Source organism: Drosophila yakuba, chromosome 2L (genome assembly GCF_016746365.2).
Source record: "Drosophila yakuba strain Tai18E2 chromosome 2L, Prin_Dyak_Tai18E2_2.1, whole genome shotgun sequence".
In the NCBI taxonomy this organism is placed as follows: domain Eukaryota; kingdom Metazoa; phylum Arthropoda; class Insecta; order Diptera; family Drosophilidae; genus Drosophila; species Drosophila yakuba.
Genome location: NC_052527.2, coordinates 4,745,332 through 4,764,102, shown reverse-complemented (window position 1 = coordinate 4,764,102; position 18,771 = coordinate 4,745,332). Strand labels below are relative to the sequence as shown.

At 44.9% G+C, this 18,771-nt stretch overlaps 4 protein-coding genes across 4 annotated transcripts; all 4 read right to left on the bottom strand.

Annotated features, from left to right (window-relative positions):
- Nucleotides 1-7,580: 7,580 nt before the first annotated feature.
- On the bottom strand, nt 7,581-8,834 carry LOC6526847 (trypsin-1). The gene is made up of 3 exons (XM_002087911.3): nt 8,579-8,834; nt 8,116-8,507; nt 7,581-8,034 (listed from the first exon to the last, which is right to left on the bottom strand). The coding sequence occupies exons 1-3, from the start codon at nt 8,775-8,777 to the stop codon at nt 7,681-7,683; spliced, it is 945 nt and encodes a 314-aa protein (XP_002087947.1). The 5' UTR covers nt 8,778-8,834; the 3' UTR covers nt 7,581-7,680.
- Nucleotides 8,835-12,640: 3,806 nt separating this feature from the next.
- On the bottom strand, nt 12,641-13,522 carry LOC120320628 (zinc finger homeobox protein 4). The gene is made up of 4 exons (XM_039370869.2): nt 13,404-13,522; nt 13,233-13,333; nt 12,841-13,171; nt 12,641-12,712 (listed from the first exon to the last, which is right to left on the bottom strand). Exons 1-4 carry the CDS (start codon nt 13,479-13,481, stop codon nt 12,641-12,643), a joined length of 582 nt encoding a protein of 193 aa, XP_039226803.2. The 5' UTR covers nt 13,482-13,522.
- A 36-nt stretch (nt 13,523-13,558) lies between these two features.
- Nucleotides 13,559-15,486, bottom strand: LOC26536021 (basic proline-rich protein). Its single transcript, XM_015199197.3, has 2 exons — nt 15,368-15,486; nt 13,559-15,314 (listed from the first exon to the last, which is right to left on the bottom strand). Exons 1-2 carry the CDS (start codon nt 15,446-15,448, stop codon nt 13,776-13,778), a joined length of 1,620 nt encoding a protein of 539 aa, XP_015054683.2. The 5' UTR covers nt 15,449-15,486; the 3' UTR covers nt 13,559-13,775.
- A 199-nt stretch (nt 15,487-15,685) lies between these two features.
- LOC6526846 (extensin) lies at nt 15,686-17,145 on the bottom strand. Its single transcript, XM_015197992.2, has 2 exons — nt 17,030-17,145; nt 15,686-16,971 (listed from the first exon to the last, which is right to left on the bottom strand). Exons 1-2 carry the CDS (start codon nt 17,105-17,107, stop codon nt 15,814-15,816), a joined length of 1,236 nt encoding a protein of 411 aa, XP_015053478.1. The 5' UTR covers nt 17,108-17,145; the 3' UTR covers nt 15,686-15,813.
- Between the last annotated feature and the right edge of the window lie 1,626 nt (nt 17,146-18,771).

Sequence of the window (18,771 nt, the reverse complement as noted above, 5' to 3'; positions counted from 1 at the left end):
AAATGATGATCAAAGTGCTGAAGCATGAGATCGGGTCCAAGGGGCATCTATATCCCCAACCCAACCCAATCCAAACCTTAACCACATCCACATCCAGTGATTGCGTGTGGCAAACAAACGCCACAGCGGGCCACTTTGGTTCGGCAGGAAGCGCCTTCTGCGGCGCTTATCGCGATCAATGTTATCTGCTGGCGAATCGCCCAGTGGTCAGCAGTCCGAATCGAGATTTCCGATTCGCGATCCGCGCGATCCACTGGCTTAATATTCAATTTGTGGCAGCGTTTGTTGAGCATACCCACGCCAACCAGGATGCCATGTATTTGTATATTGAAAATCTACTATCCCCTCAGCTTCCCTCTGCTGCTGGTCAGCCGTTGCAGAGAGAAAAATACATAAATTATGGGTTTAATTAGGGAGATTAACTTACAATCAAGCAGATTTAAATTCAGGGTTATCAAGGAATTGGTATTCTTATTTTATCAACCAATTACTTACCAACTTTTACAGCTTTAGCCGAGAGCTAAGTTATGAAGTTCCAGTAGCTCCAGTTCGTAGTCCTTTTTTGTGACAGTGTGGCCAGGCAATCAGCGGCCAAAGGCAGGCACGTAGCTCAGCTTCCGCGCCGCGCAACTTGTTGCTGTAACACTTCATTTATTTTGATAACCATAAGATTGCCAATAAAATTGCATGGCCAGCCGATGCTCTAGTCCGCTATAGTGCTGCCCACCATCCTCCATGCTCTATCCTCCTCCGCCCCAGCATCCTGCAAGCGGGATCCTCTTGCCACCGGACAACCCTTAGCCTGTAGCTGCTTGATTGAAATTGCAACTGACTGGCGGGGCAAGGAGGATGCCGCCTGTCTTGCGGCCAGATTTGTAACGCATTTCCATTTTGGCGGTCAGTGTCAGTGGAGGAGCGCTCCTCCGAAGGTGACAACCGATACGATATGGTTCATGGCCAGTGCCGTGGCATTGAAGCGGGGATTAGGTCGGTCACTCCCAGTGGAAGTCCACTTAAGAATAATCAGATTGGTTAAGTAAGTTCATATCCACCGATTTCAGCACCGTGGAAAGTCATCTCTAGAGTGCTTGTTGTTAACTGTGTATCTACATAAACGTGCTGCGTTAAACACATTTTTGGTAATGTTGTTCGACGGCATATGAAGGTGGTCGAAAGTTGGCATTGCTGCTGGTTTTCCAAACCACGGATCACTTGTGGACATTTTGGGCCCATTGGCTTGGGTCGGGACATGGTCGTAAGATAACCCAGCCTTTGGTTTCGATACCGCTCCCTAAATGGCCAAAAGCTTATCTGGGAGCCTGGCCAAAAGGCAGAGTACATGGCCTGCAGCTGTGTCAATGCCTTGGCAATGTTTCTGTTTTCTTTCTGATTGTTTCTTTTTTGTTTTTTTTTTTTTCGTATTTTGCTGGTTTCTTTGGGGGCATGGACACCCCTTTTATCCAGTGACTTAGGCTGAGATCATCGTCATGCCATCCGCCACATTTTGTTGGCAATTTTTCAGTCACTGATTTGTTGGTCGTTCACTTCGTGTGACTTAGTTTTCCGCACGAGGTCATCATTTTCCCCCGCCTTTGGCCGGAAAAAGCGGGTAAGAGGTGAAGTTTCTGCGGTTGGTGGTCCGCCCGCAACTTCAACTCTACGTATCTATCTATCTGACTATCCAACTAACCAGCTATCCGACTGTCTCTGAAATGTTTGTCTTGCCTCGTTTTGTGCCTTTTTGTCTCCTAGTTTTTTCTATCTTTTTCTTGGCTGGGCATTTTTATCTGTTGCCGCGCACGTCGGGTCACATTAACGGGGCTTTCTCAACGCTCGAGTTCTGCGATTTGATTTCCCTAACTCAACTCGCCTTCCAGCTGAAGTACGAGATTCTCGGCCGTGATCCGATCTTCATCGGGCTCTCCGTCATGCCAGGAAAACAAACAATTAAAGTCATAAAAATTGTGGCCAAAGATTTGCAATTGTTAATGCGGTAAGCACTTGCTTCTCCATCCGCCAGTTGAAAAAACCCAACTATCCGCGCTTTTGTAATTTCATTGTGCGGTTATACAATCGCGAATCGCGATGGATGGCTGTGACAGCATGCGAAAGAAGATCGGTTCGGGGATTCTATAAAAAATGGTTAACAATTGCCGACTGGCTGGGATACAAATTTGGCTGAGCTATGAGAAATGTTATTCATTTATCATGTTTACGGAGTACCGGGAAATGCCGCCTCAGGCCCTATTCTTTGGGTAATTTTAAATACCTTAAATAAATTGCACTCGTTTAGATCTCTCTGTAATTATAAAATGACTCGTTTGCTCCCCCTTTTTTCGATTTAGGCTCAGCTCTATAATATATGGTAATTAATTTAAGTTGCCTAGTCCATTTCGTGATTAAAGTTTATGGGTTTTAAGGGAAACTGCTTCACATTACGCGCAAATTTTAATAATCGTTGCAAGTAAGTTGCAAGTAGCAAGTAGATTAAGGTACCAATTTTGCGTAAAATGTTGCTGGTTAAACTGAATACACCTTCGTAACCCAGTTCTTAGAACGGTTTTATATTACTCACCTTGTGCCACATTTTGCAATTTCCATTTGGGCACCTGCTGAGCATAATAAACGAATAAAAAATGTAAATCAATGTGAGTTGGCCACAAATTATTGAAATTCCCCCCGGATTTTCGCTTTCGAAACCAGCAGGCTTTTAGTGAAGCTCTTAAGATGGCCAGAATCACCGAGTGTAACTTGTTATTTGCAGTAATTAATTTTGAGCCAAGAGTGCTAATTAATTCCGAGAGCAGAGCAGAGCAGAGCATCGCAAAGCGGCACAAATGCGCAGATGAAGGCGTTGGAAGTATAGCGCAAATTGTAGACCAACATCCGTCGGTTTTCAAGTCGGCAATTAACTGCCAGTTGTGGCCGAAACTGTGGCTAAGGCAATTTCCTACGAATTTAGAAGAAGATCGGGGCTGCAGAAAGCTTACATAACTGTTTGCAACGCTTGGCGGCGAGTCTTTTGTAGATTTCTCTCGGACTCCAACTGATGCAATGTCCACCTAGACAAGACCATCTGCTTCTAGCTCCAGTTCCTTCATCCACATAGCTGTCCCTTTCGGTGGACTGAGCCAATAGTAACGCCTACCAATACCTTTAATTATAGTGCCCGACACGCGAAGAGTCGCGACCAGGGACGTCCAAACATGACGCACGTATAGAAAACATATTTCAAACTAAACAAACTCATCAGAATGGACACAAAATAAGAACGGAAAGAAGAAAAAAACCAGAGCAGAAACCAACCTTCCAAAGGAAACCCGCTGGGACGCGTGCAAATTTAAAAGTAAAGCGAGAAAAATGTAGACAACGCGTCATGCCTGGCCAGCCCAGAGAACTCTAGGGCTAAACTGGCAGATCCGAAGGTGTCTGGACGCACTGATTAGCTCCAGTCGCACACACTCCGCTGCTCCAAGGTCAGCGCGATGACGTCATCGTGGGGCAAGACCATTAATTCGATGGGGAAAACAAAGCTTTCTTAGAATTTCTCGCAAGGAAGTTACTGAAGCGTTTTGGGCCTAACAAGCTGTAGCTCCAAAAATATTATATTATATGCCAAAAGAGGAAGCAAGTTGCTCCTAACTACACTCATAAAAATAATTCTTCACTTTACACTTTTTTTAAGGAAACCTATTCTTTATTTTCCTAATCTAATTTAAGATATATACATGACTTATGTTATAGATTTTACTTATAAATATTTCTTAAACCTGATTTTCTCTGTGTACCGAAACTCATAGCTAATTTGTCAAGATTTTCCTATATGGCTTAGGCCCAAAAGAAGTGACTAACCAGCGACAAGCTAATACTTCAGAAGCCCACGCTGGCCATTTGTTAATGCATATTCTATTCTGGCTAAGCGCCTCATCAAATTTCTAATTTATGAGCCGGAGTTTCTCAGGCTTTGTGGGCAATTGAATGGCCGCCGGCAATTTAGCAATTATAAAATGATTAATTTTTGTGCATTTTCTCAACACCTTCCACTTAGCGGCCGCTAACCAAACCGGAGCCCAGCGGCTTGGCTCCAGCTTGGAGTCCAAAATGAGTTGGGATCTGGCAGCTGGGAGTTGGGAGTTGGGAGCTGAGAGATTCCAGTTGCTATCTGCGGGCTGAGGGCCGGGCGTTAAAGTCCAACTACTGTCGATTAAGGTGCCGCTGCCCCGTTGCCGTGTAGGGTATCATTAGGCCAGACAAAACAATTTAAAATAACTACGGCAACTAGCATAATAATGTTAAGAAGCAGCGGCCATCGCAGTCCAGAAACGGGCGATGGCGATGGCGATGCCATAGACAATTTTCATAATGGACAGAAATAAATCTGCAAAGCAGAAGCTCCAGCTGAAGCTGAAAAAGCAGCAGAAGCAACAGAACCAGCAGCTGCAGCCTGGGAAACTGATCGACGAGCACAACTTAATTAATAAACTAATGAGCAGTTTGCAACCAAGTCCAACCCTCCCCCTCTTCCTCTCCCACCCCCGCCGCCAGTGGAGCTCATCTGCGAGATTATCTACATAAAGTAGTCCCCGACGCGGACGTGCATCGTGCTCGGATATGGCTAAAAAGCCCAGCCTATTTGCTAAGAGATCGGCCAGAAATTAAAATAAATGTGCAACGTGCAAAAATGCCAAAGACCCCAACCGAAAGTAAAACTGGAACGTGTTCAGCGCCAAAATACGGCGAAACGAAACGAAAAGTAAGGCCAGCGAAAAAGTGATTTATGCATATGGGAACGGGACGGACTGTACGTGGAAATCCCGATGAGGCGCACTTCTGAAAATTAGTTATGCACATTATAATTGTGTTCAAATGATTGCAAAATTGGATTTTCACAAAGGTAATAGTTAAGCATCTTAGAAAATGTCTAATTTCAAGACCTTAGAAAAGTAACTGAGAAAATTGTTTTGGGGTTAAGCCAAATCATAATTGACTCTCTGCAGAGAAGGGCAGACATAAAAAAATCAATTTAACATAAAATATTTAGAATCTTCAGCACGTAATAAAAATTTTATTTACCACTCAAATGTTTTACAACTGCCTGGTTGCACTTAACTTTTACAAAATGATTTAATGTTTTCAATGCTCTTCCCGACTTGCTATAAACTGTTTTTTTTTTTTTTTTTTGTAAGAGGCTTTTCACACTTCTTCAGTTGGGCTGTAAAGCGAAAAGCACCCACCCCACAACATTCATCAAATGGGGTTTCATTGAAGTGAGCGATCTTCTAATGGGCTTAGCGAAGGACTTGGCATTGTCGCCATTCTATCGAATTGAATGTCAACCAATAAATATCGGCTAATGAAGTTGATTTTTTTATGCGCATCTTTGCCACTAAGCCCACTAAACAGCCGTAATTACAGGGTCATTATTCAGCCAAGTTGGCCAAGTCGGCGAATAACGCAAATGCGATTAGGCCCGGCAAAGGCCAAAAATAAAAGTGAGCTCTGACACGACTGGAGTAGGAGTAAGTAGTGAAGTGCAAGTAAAGGCCTTCGGGTGCCACCAGTAAATCATTTTGTTTTCACACTGGATGCTGCCGCAGTTTAATTATCACGAGCCAAGATTTGCTCTGTCCTCCAGCTCGTAAATTATGGCCAGAACAAGAGGCGGCTGACGGCTGCTGCTGGCGCAACATATTTCTGCATCGCGGTGTAAATTGAAAAAGAGTTGGAAAACTATTCAAATCAATGAAAACTGATAGCCCCGGGCCGTGGTGGCCAAGTCATGATGAGCATGGGCTTAGTCCGCTCCATGCTAACCCTATCCTAAGTACCTTTAAGGTACTTGCCGCTGCACTGGAAGCAATCAATGCTTACCAATTGGAATCTTTGCTTTAGAAGCTTCAAAAATGAATAATAAAATATATATTAAATATAAGATAATTTAAAACACTGTATAAAATATGTTTAAGAAGATGAGCTTCAAAGGCAGCACCTGTAGGAATGATTATTCAGATATACTTTACTTTACTTTACTCTCGCGCACAGCGAGAAAAGTGGGTGAACAGGTGAACACCCACTTTTCTCGCTGTGCGCTGCTCCAAAGATGGCACCATGTACCATTTAAGCGACATGCCAACACTTGACCAGGCCCACGGCCAGTGAGGCTGAAACCCAGAACTGGGCACTGGGAACTTGGAACTTGCAGCCTGGCGAAATGTATCATTAACAAGTCACGACAAATTCGCAGGCAAGTCCAGAGTCGGACCGGACGTTTGAGAGCCAAATTTGGTAAGACCTCGACATCGGTTGGGCATTAGATAAACTGTGATCCCTGCGACTCCTCCGGTGCCTGCGACTCCAGTGACTCCCTTGACTGCAGCATCAAGTGCCAGGAACGCGGACAGGTTCACCATTTCCTTGGTTGTGTCGGTCGCCGGCGGCGGCTGCTTTGAACGAGGACCCACCGCCACGTTCAGGTGTGAAGAAATCTAAAATGCAAACACCAAATGGCCAACAATGTGGCTTCTATCCGCAGTCCATTTGAAGTTGCTCCCCTGGGCGCTGCCAAAAAGCAACTGAAGGCCCAAGATTGAAACGGAAAGCGGATCCCGGGCGCGGCGAGGAGGATGTGCGTCCATGTCCAGCTAACCCAGGCGATATCCACTTCCACTCCCATTCCCATTCCCATTCGCAATCGCAGTCGCATGAATTATTTATTTCGATTGTCTGTGCGCTGCATTATTTTTAGCGTGGCCATAAAGCCGGGCGATTTATGATCGGCGGTCAGGAGCCGTTCAAATTATCGCAGGGCATGCAAAATTTATTAACAAACATAAAAATTGCCCGAGAATTTATTTCATCTTAATTCAATTTAACAACTTAAACAGCCATAAAGTGTTCACATAGTAAATCAAAGCCAACTCTATGCAGATGGGCTGCTGCCCAATCCTGTCCACATGCATCATCATCATAATCATAATCGAGGTGCTGGCTAGGGACTCTGTACTCCGAGCTCCAAGCTTCTAGCTCCAAGCTCCAAGCTCCATGCTCCATGCTCCGTACTGCATCTCTAGTTCCCCATTCCCTGGCGGAATTTATGAGCTGCGCATGAAAATGAGTCAAAACAAATTATGCCGCTCGCAGGTTTTTAGCCAACTTGGGCCTGATTGACAGCGACTGCAGTTCGACTTTCGACTGGACCAGCAACAGCAGTGGGGATTTGGTGGATGGGGTTCTTGCTGAGCGATTATGATGTGAACGCTGCCAAAAAGATTTCCATCAGCGGCAACAATTTCGAGGCATTAATCATGGCCGTCAAGTACGAGGGTGGGTCCCATGGAGTTCTACCCAAAAACTGCCACAAGGTGGAGCAGTGCCGCCGAAGGAATGCTCCTCGATTCATCGATTGCGATCTCCGCCGGATGCGACAGGCATTTAAATCGTACGCAGAAAGGATTATGAAGAGGTTATTCTGCGTAGCTCTTGATTCATAAATCAAATGTCTTTGACTCGTCAGCTAAATATATTTCACTACTTTAAAATGGTATGATGAGTGATATTATATTTTAAGTAAAACAGACAGATTTAAAACGTTTGATGGATTTATTTGATGTGAACTTCTTTTCAATAATTTAGAATAACTTAGGAATGAGGCAAGCAAATGAGTTCTCTGCGCAAAATGATCTAGCTCTGGCAGTAGCAGCCGTCGACGGTGTTCTTCTGGATCCAGTCCAAGAACTTGCTGACCCTGGCATAGACACCCGGCGCATTCTTCTGGGCACATCCGTAGCCGAAGGACACCACGCCGGCGAGCTTGTAGCGACCCTCGTTGACGATCAGTGGGCCACCACTGTCGCCCTGGCAGGCGTCCTTGCCACCCTGCTGCACCAATCCTGCGCAGAGCATCACCTCGGCGATCTTGTCCTTGTAGCGCGTCTGGCGACACTGCGCGTTGGTGATGACGGGCACATTGACCTCCTGCAGATAGTTGGAGGTGACACCGCCCTCCTTGATCAGGCCCCAACCAGCGACCACAGCCTGGAAGGGATTTAAATGTCAATAACTTGGTTCTACATTTATAAAACGAACAGTTATATATACTAAATCCTAAATACTCACCGTCTTGCCATCAAAGTTGTGATTTGCCTCGGGCAGGCAGACGGGACGCATGTTTCCAGTTAGTGGCACAGGAGACTCCAGCTTGAGCAGAGCCACGTCGTTGACAATGCGGTTGGGATCGTAGTTGGGATGCACAGTGGTCTGGACCACCTTGCGCACAATGCCAGGATCCCGGGAGGATCTGTCGATCTGGAGCAGGCGAATGGTGATCTGATCCCTGTTGCCATGCACACAATGAGCGGCGGTCAGCACATAGCGATCGTTGATCAGGGAACCTCCGCAGAAGAGACGGGGATAATGACGACCCTTGACCAACTGGGCGGTCCAAGGATACTTGTTGGAGCGCACTTGCTGGCCGCCCACAATTCGGTTGACATTTGGGGTGCCGCAGACTGAAAAATGCAATATTAATCGAATTAAGCATGAGATGTGCACTTTTTCTATTGGAGTTCCTGGTACTCACAGCAGTTCTGCTTGGTGGTGCACTGGTTGCGGTTCTTCGGTGGTCGCACAGCTTTGATGGATTGCTCGGCAGGATCGACCACATCCACCACGTCGGCGAATTGCTGGGCAAGGGTTTGGTGGGGATCCTGGTACTGGTACTGGGCCAAGCTGAGGCTGATGCCCAGCAGCAGGAGCGGCAGGGCCAGGTAGATGCGCATCTTGTCCGGAGTTGACTTCTGAGGAAAGTGACAGAGTGGTTTGCCAAACGCCGGCTACTTATAGGGCCCAAACGCTTGAGATGACGATCATTTCGAATTGGTTTTTTAATAAAACTAAAAATATGAATGTTTTATTGCTTGTATAAGCCGCGTGCTCATCTTTCTTTCTTCTTTCTCCTCGTGCTTTTCTTTCTTTCTCCGCTTTCTTTGTTTGGCAGCAACTTATTTGCATAACACTTTATAGCGCCGCACACACGCACACCTTGCGGTTCTCGAGTGCGGAGGGTTTTGTATTTTTGGCTCTGTACAAATCATCGTTCTCATCGAGAACAACTTGCCAAATGGCCAAATAAACTTTTAATACCAATTAAGGCTTTCAAGCGTCTGATGCTGAACAATATGGGTGATGGGAAAGGGTCAATCGGAAGATCTGAATTGTACGTTTAAAAGCCAAGAATTAGGAAATAGCAAGATCATTCAATGACTGGTCTCTATTGTATATTTCTAATATTATATTGCCGAAAAGTATAGAAAGTATAGGTTTGGCAATTTGTAATACAAATATATATGATAAGAAATATTTGAAACTAATAAAATATAATATTATATTTGAAAACCCTTGCTATAAATAGTATAAAGTTATTTTTCAATTATGCAGAGTATATTAAGTTCGCCAAACCTGCGTCAGATTTTCCATCACAACTTTGCATATTCATGAAAGTGGAGCAAACTCAAGCGCGAGTTCACCACTTCCACCTCCCGCCGGTTTTTTTAATGGACTTTTAATGCGCATCTGGAGCGGCTTAGGCATCGTCATCGACAGCAGCGCCTCTGACCCGCCGGACCTGGCCAAAATAAACTCGGCCGCTGAGTTGGCGGATTCCTGCTGGCCCACTCGAGAGTCTCTTTCTCCGCGCCACTCGATCGATTCGAATGGCGAATACCGAATACCGAAAACTGAATGCGAATGCGAATGGCAAATTGCCATCTGAGCGATCGGCATTGCAGCATAAATATCCTTTAAGTGCCGGTTATCCGGTATCATCATTAACCGGAGGCAAACGCCCGCTTTCACGCTGCCGAAGATGGGGAATAATTTATAAGGCTTTGCGATGGGGTTTGCTTTTCGGCATAATTTACAAAACGCAACCAGAACCAGGGACAAGTTATGCTCCCAACTCCTTCTGCTGGCTTCTCGATCATATTTCTTTGTATGGAATGTCGTCGTCGTCGCCCTCCACTTTATTCCTGGTCTTGGATTGGCATCGAAATTGATTCGCCTGGGGCTCAGTGTCGTCCATCCAAACGCCCAAAAAATATAAATTAATAAATGCAGCGCGTTGAAAAATTGCGTGCAGTTTGAAATTATGCAACATGTGGCACTTACATGCATGCCTTCACCAAATGAATTATGCAAGAACACAAATTGCCAGGGAATATTTAAGGTTACAATTTAGGGCTCTCTGGCTGACCTACTATAACCATAATAAATCTGCCAAAAACCCATTAAAAATGATATATCTAATACATTTCAAATATAGTCTGTGCTACACATATCAACATCGCCAAACGCTAATAGCGTAATATTTACATTTTGGCAGGTTTGGCTTGGCTTCCCAGCATAAATAACTTTTACTCTTATGCAAACCTTAAACGCATGCAAATGTAGAGGCAGCTTTAGAAATTTGTTTCTTTTCGCAAAATTAGCATAATGTAAAAGAGCAGATATCAAAATGCCTTAATCTTGGCCCAGACTCATTAGTTAAAGGCACAACTTAATCATGGAAAGCATCTGAGATATGCAAATTGAACTCACGTCTAATTGTTGCAATTGTAATTGCCAGAAAGAGAACAATGAAAAGATCGCAGATTTCAGCATGATCATTATGTTTTCAGCATGAATAAATACCAGAATCTTCCCCTCCTCTTTTGTGGGCGTGGCTGAGTGACAAACACGCAGCAGGAATCACTTATGACCACATACTCGCATATAGGATGCAGATCATTGAACCAGACTGGCAAACGGACTAAGAGACCGAGGATGCCAAACTATAAGCCAAGTTAGAAAGGTTGAATGGCATGCCATTCACTTGCTGCTTGCTCTTTGCTTTTCGCCCGGTGGCAGTTGCCCGTCAGAGTCACTCAGTCAGTCACTCATAAATTTGCATAAGAACACTGAATTGCATTGCATTATCTAAGCGGCAGTTGCAGCTTGCAGTTGGCAGTTGCAGTTGCAGTTTGCAGTTGCAGTTCCAGATGCAGTTGCAGTTGTTGCCGCACTTATCTCGGCGGTGGAAACAATCATGGCAAAGGCAAAGATTTTAATTATTGTGTGTGACGGCGACGAAGACTCCAGCTGGGAAGAAATCAGAGAAAGATGTCGAGTGAGAACACGAGAGAGAGCCCAGAATTGCCTGTGCACTGCAAGAAAAAGCTTGGTATTTACAAAAATCAACAATTAGTAGACCAGCTTTCGGCATTTAAAAATAATTTCTAACAAATTAAAACGGGATACACGTGTAATCTCTAAGTTGACATTATATATTGTAGAATAATTTGTTATTTGATTGGAAAGTTGTTTGAAAATAGGGCAAAATTAATAAAAATGAGTTTGATTACATTTATTTTTTGCTGAGATACATCTATTCCACTAACATTCTTGAAGTGCAGTCTGGCAGACATCTGTCTTTGAATTCTCAGACTGACTCGGAGTCTGCAGTGGGGCTTCGCCTGATGTGCTGCATTTGATAACTGCCAGCAATGAAGTCTTAGACCCTTAGATAATGAAAAGGAAGCTCGTCTCGAGTCTGGTGCACTGTAATTCAAATTAGTAACAGGCCGGCACGAAGAAAAGCAGAAAAAGTGAGTTGAAGAATGGAAGGAAAGGATAGAGCGGTCTGGAAGACTCGTCTTCGGCTACCGGAGAATCGTCCCCTGCAGTGCCAACTGGCAACATCTTCTTCCTCAATGACATTAATTCATTTCGTATGCAAAGCAATCAGTGAACTCTTCTCCTCTAGAAACCCGCTCGTCGTCTCGCTCTTGGTCTTGGCAATTAGAAAAGAGTTGGAAAATTGTATGCGGCTGCAGATCGGACTGCAGCTTCGACTCTAACTCCAACTTCGACTCCGACTTGGACTTGAACTGACTTTTCCGGCTGGCACTGCGCACTGATTTGCATTGCACGATTCTCAACTTAATTTAACATAAAGTAAACAAGCGCAGTTAACAAGCCAAATACAAGCCATGAGCGTGCGGGTGCCGGCGCAGCTTTCAGCCATCCAGCCATCTAGCCATCCAGTCATCCAGCTATCCAGCTATCCAAGTTCAGGTTCAGATACCGACCCTCCATCTACATACATTTCCCAATCCCTCAGCCTGCCAAGGGCCTTAGGTCCGAGACCATCCACGTATGCCCTCTTCTTCTGGGCCTGCTGTCCTGTCGTGTGACGTGTTGTGAAAATTCTAAAATATTTCGCCCAGCTTTCTCACAAGTCAACGCCAAACGGGAGACACTCAAGAATCGCACTGTGGTCTAGAAATACTCAAAAAACTAAACAGCACGTGGTTAAACAATTTTAAATATTCCAGAAATGTACAAATCTGCTGTAATGTTATTAGCAAACTCTGCCTTAACTTGATAAAATAACTAAATATCCTCTAAAATGTTTGAGGTCTTTGTTTTAATTGTTAAAAAGTATCTTTTTTTATATCTAATAAAAGTGAAATTTTAGCTTTAAATAATATCTTCCTCGTCTGAGTTAGTTGTGCCTTTTGTGGAAGTAGGATCCACAAAATTCGGACGAAGAGTTGTTAGAGGTGGACGTTTAGTTTTAGGCGAAGTAGTAGTAGATTTAATGGGTTTAGTAGTCGTAGTAGTAGTAGTAGTAGGAATAGTAGGAGTAGTAGTAGTAGTAGGAATAGTAGGAGTAGTACTAGTAGTAGTAGTAGGCATTGTAGTAGTAGTAGTAGGAATGGTAGTAGTAGTACTAGTAGTAGGCATTGTAGTAGTAGTAGGAATGGTAGTAGTAGTAATAGTAGTAGTAGTAGTAGGCATTGTAGTAGTAGTAGTACGAATGGTAGTAGTAGTAGTAGGCATTGTAGTAGGAACGGTAGTAGTAGAAGCAGTAGTAGTAGCAATTGTACTAGTAGTAGTTATAGGCACAGGAGGTGGTGGTGGTGGAGGTGGGGGTGTACGTGGTGGAGGAGGTCCATCTTCTGGTATATAGGCAAAATGAAATGACTTATACTCGTATGGCGAGCGAACTTTTGGAATAATCCGATGATATTCATTTGGACAGCCAGTTTTAAAGAGTAGTATCAAGGAAAGTAACTGCTTTTCTGTGCTCTTCAGTAAAGAGGTACCGTTGGCCAGACCATTTACTTGAATTAAGCTGTAAGGTATTGCAAAAATAAATATTTTTATAGGCGATCAAAAATTCTTTTCTATTTTACCTTTTGTTACATGACTGCCGATGAATGCGAAGCGCCCTATGATTTGCTTCTATTTCCGATAGTATATTATCGATTTCATCAAAAAGCGCTGAATGTAACTCCTTAACCAATAATTCCATGTGTATTATAAAAACTATACAGTTTTATTATATGACAGTATGACAGTCTTACCAATGAACCACGTCTTTCAAGTCCATGTCTGCGTGGCACTAAGTAAAACAATATAAAGATATGCTGCCATTTGCACATTTAGAGAAGTTTCTAACGAGGCATATACGTGAATGGCCCAAATTTCTTTGTTCAAATCTCTTCAGTAATCGAGTTTGTATGGTTAATACTAAATCGAATCGGCTTGTAAATTTTTATTAAGCTTTTTTACGTACAACCAATGTGTCAAATGTTTACGTAAATTGGTGATTATATATGTTATAAAGTATATTACTACTTTAATATTTTTAAAAACATTTTAATTGCCATTTTGACAAAGTGTTTCTGGTCTCTTATATTACTGCTTGTTGCACATTTGACAGAGCTGCGGAATTTTCAAGTTATTGTCTCGGACAAAGCTGCGTGTGGCATGTGTACTTCATTTATATTTATATTCTCAGGTGAAGAATTATCTGGTTTTGTGGGCTTAGGTTTTTGTGGTCCAGAAGGTCGTTGGGGGGGTAATTTTGAATTAGGAGGCTTCTGTGGTCCTGATGGATGTCCACCATTACTTGGTGGTCCAGGAGGCCGAATCCAGCCGGCGGGGGGAAGGGGTAATTTTGAATTAGGAGGCTTCTGTGGTCCTGGTGGATGTCCACCTAGATTTGGTGGTCCAGAAGGCGGAATCCAGCCGGCGGGGGGAAGGGGTAATTTTGAATTCGGAGGCTTCTGTGGTCCTGGTGGATGTCCACCTAGATTTGGTGGTCCAGAAGGCGGAATCCAGCCGGCGGGGGGAAGGGGTAATTTTGAATTAGGAGGCTCCTGTGGTCCTGGTAAATGTTCTTGATTTGGTGGCGCAGGAAGCGGATTCCAGCCCGGTAGTGGAGGGTTTAATCCTGAACTAGGAGGCAGCTGTGTTCCTGGTGGATGTCCACCTAGATTTGGTGGCGCAGGAGGCAGAATCCAGCCCGGTAGTGGAGGGTTTAATCCTGAACTAGGAGGCAGCTGTGTTCCTGGTGGATGTCCTCCTAGATTTGGTGGCGCAGGAGGCAGAATCCAGCCCGGTAGTGGAGGGTTTAATCCTGAACTAGGAGGCAGCTGTGTTCCTGGTGGATGTCCACCTAGATTTGGTGGCGCAGGAGGCAGAATCCAGCCCGGTAATGAAGGGTTTGTTCCTAAGTTAGGAGGCAGCTGTGTTCCTGGTGGATGTCCACCTAGATTTGGTGGCGCAGGAGGCAGAATCCAGCCCGGTAGTGGAGGGTTTAATCCTGAACTAGGAGGCAGCTGTGTTCCTGGTGGATGTCCACCTAGATTTGGTGGCGCAGGAGGCAGAATCCAGCCCGGTAGTGGAGGGTTTAATCCTGAACTAGGAGGCAGCTGTGTTCCTGGTGGATGTCCACCTAGATTTGGTGGCGCAGGAGGCAGAATCCAGCCCGGTAGTGGAGGGTTTAATCCTGAACTAGGAGGCATTTGTGAATTTGGTGGATGGCCCCCCGGATTTGGAGCCACAGGAAGCGTAATCCAGCCCGGTAGTGAAGGTGGATATCCACCTGGATTTGATGGTCCATAAGGCGGACTCCAGCCTAGTTGTGGGGGGCGTATTCCTGAATCCTGGCCAGAAGGTATTGGTACAGAGGGTGGTGGTGGTGGTGCTGTAGGTGGTGGAGGTGTTGTGGGTGGTGGAGTTGGCGGCGATGGTTTTGGTGCTGGTGGAGGTGGAGGTGGAGGCGGGGGCGGTGGTTTTGGTTTTGGTGGAGGTGGGGGCGGTGGTTTCGGTTTTGGTGCTGGTGGAGGTGGGGGCGGAGGTGTAGGTGCAGGTGCTGGTGGAGGTGGGGGCGGTGGTGGAACAAAGGGAAAATGTTCAAATGGTACCCCATCGCATCGATCGCATGGCGCCCGGAATTTGAGCCGCTCGACATTGATTTCCTGATTTACCTTTAATTGGATTCAATAAACTTGACTTTCTATACGAACAGAGTCGGGCTTACCGAGGGATCATTATTTTTAAAACTGTGCCTATGTGGCACAAAAAGGAATATAACTAATACCATATAATTCCATTTGGACATTTAGTGTAGTTTCTGGTATGGCAAACTTTAAAATGAACCGAAACATATTAAGTTACTCAGTTTTGATATTGTCATAAAACAATTTCATAAGTGGATTCATTATAAACGCCTAAAAAAATTAGTAACAGTTACGCTTTCAGTCCTACAAAAATATACTACGTACTGAAAATAAAGTCCATGAGTTTTAAATTTTATATAAGTAGTATTTTTATTCCTAGCTAAAAAACGCAAATATAGTTTTATTTTCAGGTTTTATTAGTTATAGTTTCTATTAATGACAAAAATACAGCTTGTTACCAGACTTTTCGAATGTCAATTACATTAATCTACCAAAATGTTATACTGCTATTCGTTTATTTTAGTTTTTAATTGGTGACATTCTTAGTATCAGATTTTATATTATTTACATATTCAGGTGCTCGCCAGCCTACATTCCAACTCGGTTGTGCCGGTAATCTTGGAGGTTGTACGGGCCATCCCGGAGGCTGAAGGGGATAATTAGGTCCCGATGGACTCCAAGTTTGTTGAGGCGGAAATCCTGGAGGCGGGACAGGAGGACTTAAAGATCCCGACCAATTCCAACTTGGTGGTACGGGCTGAAGGCTAGAATTCAAAGATCCAGATGAAGTCCAACTTGGTGGTGCCGGTATTCCTGGTCGTTGGCCAGGGAGGGCGGGTCCAAGAGATCCCAATGGTGGTCCTTGTAAAGATGGATGTTGGCGGGAAGGAATCGCAGATCCAGGTGAACTCCAACCTGGTGGTACGGGATGTGCCGGAGGATGCATTGGTCGATTCTCAGACCCCCATGCATTGAAATCCGATGTTCCCGGTAGTCCTGGTAGTGAAGAGGGAGGAAAAGGTGATCCAGGAGGACTCCAACCTGGCGTTGCAGACGTTCCCGGAGATTGTTGGGGAGGATATGGTGGTCCCAATGCAATGGAGCCAGGTGGTCCTTGTATTCCTGGAGGTGGTGCGGAACCCCAAGCTTGCGGTGAACTCGCGCCTGGTGGCTGTTGTAGCCCTGGGTGTTGGAAGGAAGGAATCGAAATTCCAGGAGAACTCCAACCTGGCGTTGCAGATGTTATAGGAGATTGTTGGGGAGGATATGGTGGTCCCAATGCAATGGAGCCAGGTGGTCCTTGTATTCCTGGAGGTTGTGCGGAACCCCAAGCTTGCGGTGGACTTGCGCCTGGTGGCTGCTGTAGCCCAGGGTGTTGGAAGGGAGGAATCAAAGCTCCAGGAGAACTCCATCCTGGATATTGGTGGGACAGAATCGGAAACTTAGGTGGTGCGGGTAGTGTGGGAAGTTGAACTGGCGGGAATTGATATACGGGATAAGGGACTGTTGGATATACTTGTGATACCCATTGACCCCACGGTGGGTACCAGAGATAACTATTAATATCATTTTGTGGATAGCAAAGGAATCCTGGGTTTGGATAGTTCTGGGCTTGTTGGGTTAAGTAGTTTGAAACATGATTATAACACGGATACGGCTGACGTATTTTTTGGGATGTTGCTGTCTGCGGATGTTGCTATGATATTAGATATGTCTCCATTACTCGCAGCAAAATTTCTTACCGGTGGTATTTGTCCATCTACTTTTTCGTTGGCCTGCACCACGGATAATAATATAATATTAATTACCCACTTCCACATTTTGTGTGGGTTTTTTAATTGTCAGAACTGAAATGTTTCCAGAAAATGTATTTGGGTTAGGCTTGGCATTTGGCTCATTTATAAGTAGAACAAATGCATTACTGGGAATATATTAACTAATTTGTCATCTGACGGAAATTATACGAGCTGAGTGACATGCTTGTATTCATTTGCTCAATGTCTCCATGTGTGATGTACTTAGATTTGAATATTTGTACCACTGTGCAGCGAACTTGGCACCGTGAAGAGTTTATTAAATGCCACGACAACAGCGGCTGTTCTCAGCCCCTACACAAAATCCTTTGTAAGGTAATTGCTCATTTGAGTTATAAACACGCACACAGCCCCGGCTGGACCTCCAGAACCACCTGGTATCCCCTCAGTTCCCCGGTCCGGAGATGGCAATCGGTGATGCCTGGAAAGGGCTGTGCCGTGGATTGTGGCCAACGTCCCCGCTTTGCATGTCTAACAATTGTTCTTCTAATTGCGTTTATGGCCAGTCGAGAGAGCTGGCCGGACGCAGTCCACCCGAGGCCTCCGAGGCCTCCGATGCCTTGTAAACGCAATCGGACAAGATAATCTCCGCATCGCAGCGTGCGCAATGATTTGCCGGGACCCCAAAAAGGGCTTACCCCATGGTCATGTCCGATCCTCTCCAGCTTCCACTCCCACCGCTTCTATGTTCCAATGCCTGGCATGGCATAGCATCGCATGGCATGGCATGCCCTGATGCTTGCATTTGGGTGCAACAAATTGGCACAACGCATCTGCCAGACGCTGAATTGAGTCGAGTTCCTCAAATTGGCACTGGCGTTGGGGGAGAAATGCGTTACATATCGCATTTATGGGCTGCTGATTAAGTGGTGCAACAAATTGACAGCTCCAAGATCTGCAGGCAGAGCTCCATCAACATCAATTACCCACAGCGCGATTCGCAGAAGAAACCGAATGGTGACTGCCGACCAACACTTCATTAAAAGTAAATAAGGTGTCCATGAGATATTGAGATAAATCGATGAACGTGGGTGTTGTTCAAGTGTTCGAAGTACGAAGTGTTCTCCTGATTTCTCTACTTTTGCTCTAATCATTGAAAACTGAAATCTTGCGAAGTTTTCTGGGCTAGGCAATGATAATAATGTAAGCATTTACAAGATACTTTTGTTAGTCGACTGCCGCGACTATTAAATACTTGGCTCTACAGTCTCATGCTCACTTATGAAAGCCCTCGATAGATCCCAAGTCCGAGGGAAAGACTGCAAATAGTTCGTGCAATTGCCAGTTATGGCCAAAAGTGGAAAAAAAGCGAGCGTCAAATGCTGCAATTCAAGGCGAATAGCCTGCAGATGTGGACCGCAGGTTACAATAACAATCTGCCAGGAAGGAATAAGGTTTGCCATGGGTATGGAGCACATATGTGTGTGTGTGTGGAAAATTGAAGCCCAGCTCGCTCGCTAATGATAACTGCTGGAACTTTAAAGGCGCGAGATTGCGGAAACTTCGCAGCTGCGGCCCTGGAACTGTGCATGCTGCGGCAACGACAACGAATACGACGACAAGTGTCAAGTGAAGCTTAGATAAATTTCAAAAAGGGCAACAACATGGTCTGGTCCGTGAGGATGGAGCAGGCGACGATTGCCCGCCAGCTGGCGAAGATCAGCTACACG